This window comes from Sardina pilchardus, chromosome 4, assembly GCF_963854185.1.
Source record: "Sardina pilchardus chromosome 4, fSarPil1.1, whole genome shotgun sequence".
Lineage (NCBI taxonomy): Eukaryota > Metazoa > Chordata > Actinopteri > Clupeiformes > Clupeidae > Sardina > Sardina pilchardus.
This window is the reverse complement of record NC_084997.1, coordinates 13,748,570-13,751,069: the sequence shown is the minus strand read 5'-3', so window position 1 is coordinate 13,751,069 and position 2,500 is coordinate 13,748,570. Positions and strand designations below refer to the sequence as shown.

The 2,500-nt window shown below is 45.3% G+C and overlaps 1 protein-coding gene across 1 annotated transcript in view; it reads left to right on the top strand.

The window, feature by feature from the left end:
- The window catches only part of nalcn (sodium leak channel, non-selective), a 116,951-nt gene that overhangs the window by 71,689 nt on the left and 42,762 nt on the right, over nt 1–2,500 (top strand). Inside the window, exons 16-17 of the mRNA XM_062533425.1 lie at nt 1,113–1,254; nt 1,873–1,946. Of these exons, the coding sequence (XP_062389409.1) occupies nt 1,113–1,254; nt 1,873–1,946 (216 nt within the window). The remainder of the gene's footprint in view (nt 1–1,112; nt 1,255–1,872; nt 1,947–2,500) is intronic.

The following is a 2,500-nucleotide window of genomic DNA, read 5'->3' as shown; positions in this document are numbered from 1 at the left end:
CGGTGACCTTGAGAAATGGAGATCTATCTGAAAACGTATTACCATACTTCTCCTTTAAAGACACAGCCATGTCTTTGTCTAGTCGACTGACCTATATGAGCTAACAATATTACCATATGGTTCTTAACTGTCCTCCTGTTGAACATAATAATCAAAACAAACCACATCGTAGACTGCACCTTTTGATGCATTCTTTACAGCAGTTTGTGCAACACAATATTGAGACTCACACTGAAGTGAGTGGGATTAGTGCTTCGCAATTAGCATGTAATTAGCATTCACACAAAATAAAATCCAAAATAAAACCCTATCCAATAATCCACTTATTGACATTAGGACTCGTACATATCACATTACCAAGAGCTACAGCATACAGTTTCTGTAATATTTTTGTACATCTTTATACATCCTGGTTCCAAACCACTACAACAATAGTCCACCCCGCCCCTGTGTGAAGTCCCAATCTCCTGCTCCTCTTTTACTTATGTAGAGTGAGGCTTGGGCTTCATGAGATAAGCAGCAGGACAGGGCTGGTCAGTCAGGATGCTGTGGTCCTGCATGCTGATTGGCCTGCCCTGGGCTGATGATTCATGGGGCCGGAGCATCACTGGGGACCCGGGCTGAATGTCCCGCTGTCTGCTGTTTCCATTCACCAGCAGCACAATGACCTAATTGGTTCCACCGCAAATCTCAGACTTCGACATTCTATTGGGACCGCTGAGAGATGGAGATGGTGTGTGTTCATTACACTTGGTGCAGGGGGACATGTGTGCATAGTATATGTACATACACACACACGCACACACACACACACACACACACACACACACACACACACACACACACACACACACACACACACACACAGACACACATGTGCACATCCTCTAAGATATATGATATTGAGTATGTTTATTGTTTTGTGTTTTGAATGTTTTTCTGGGTGCATTTATTGTGCATTCATTTTATTTCTTTGTGTGTGTGTGCGTGTGTGTGTGTGTGTGTGTGTGTGTGCGTGTGTGTGTGTGTGTGTGTGTGTGTGTGTGTGTGTGTGTGTCTGTATGTGTGTGTGTGTGTGTTTATTTATGTGTGTGTGCATATGTGTGCTACAGGGAGAGCTTCATGAAGCAGTTCATCGATCGTCAGCAGCAGGACACCTGCTGTCTGTTCCGCAGGCTCCCCTCAGCATCCTCGTCTTCCTGTGACCACTCCAAGAGGTCGGCCATAGAGGACAGCAGATACATCGACCAGAAGGTGCCCAAGCCTCTCCCCTGTAGCCCGCACCCAGCCCCAATGGCAACCTTTGTAGCCCACCACCTTTCAGGGCCATGTTTCCTAAACCCATAGTTGCAAATTGCAATAACCTGAAAGTTGCCGGTTCAATTCCCGGTTTCCACCGTTCCACCTTGAGCAAGGCACTTAACCCAAAGCTGCTCCGGGGACAATGTAATGACAGTGTAATCCCTTGTAGTATAGTCGACATATCTAAGTCACTTTGGATGAAAAAACTCTGCTAAAATGTAATGTAACTAAGTTGCTAACAGGTTAGCAACTATGGGTTTGGGAAAAGCACCCCAGATCAGTAGGCTAACACACAGTCAGATGCTTGGGAGCCAAGAAACATGTATATTTTTGGTTCGTGGTAATCCGTTTTATTTGCAATTGGTTTCCGAAGTTGGCTTTTCTGAGAATAGTCAGAATGGGAAGCAGTGCATATTTGTTTGCGGTTTAGAAAGCTTAGAGGAATATTTATATGCAATATGGGATCTGTTCCGCTTGTCATGAACTTGGTGTGTGTTTGAACAAGTCTAAACTGACTAAAGCCCCGTGTGTGTGTGACTGACTGGATAAACATCTGCTCATTTTCCACAGCTGCGCAGGTCGATATTCAGCATCCGAGCACGCAACCTGATTGAGAAGGAGACTACCGTCAATAAAATCCTACGGTAGGTGTGAAAATGCACTAGAGTGTGTGCGTTGTGTAGAGTGTATCCCCAAGGGGGAAATTCTGTAGACACAGTGATTATGGTAGTGCCAGTTACTTGATAGTTAATGCTAGTTACTTGATAGTTAATGTAAAGGACAGACTGTAGACCTGTTATTATTTGTCATCCTTTAAAACTAGAGCAGAGATAGTTGTGGAGACTGGTATCTCTTTTAGGAGAGGAGATTTATTTCTAAGTATCCCTGTTGGCAAAGTGCCAACATGCTGATGGTAAACAAACACTTTTGCTACTGAAATGACTGGAACAGCAACAAGCACCTTCCTCCCATCTACTGAGAGCCAGATGTGTTTGTTTGAATCCACGGGGGCGCTGGTCACAGCACGCCCTGTCACTCATCCAGCCAAACAAATGTGAGGATGCGGGGGCATACAACCAATCAGGGTGTTGGATGGTGGACGGTGCGTCCCCCTCTGCAGATGTGGCACTAGGTGTGCCCCAGCATGGGCGCACTAATAGATCATTAAGGAGTTGGCATGGGCAGCGCTGGCATGGAT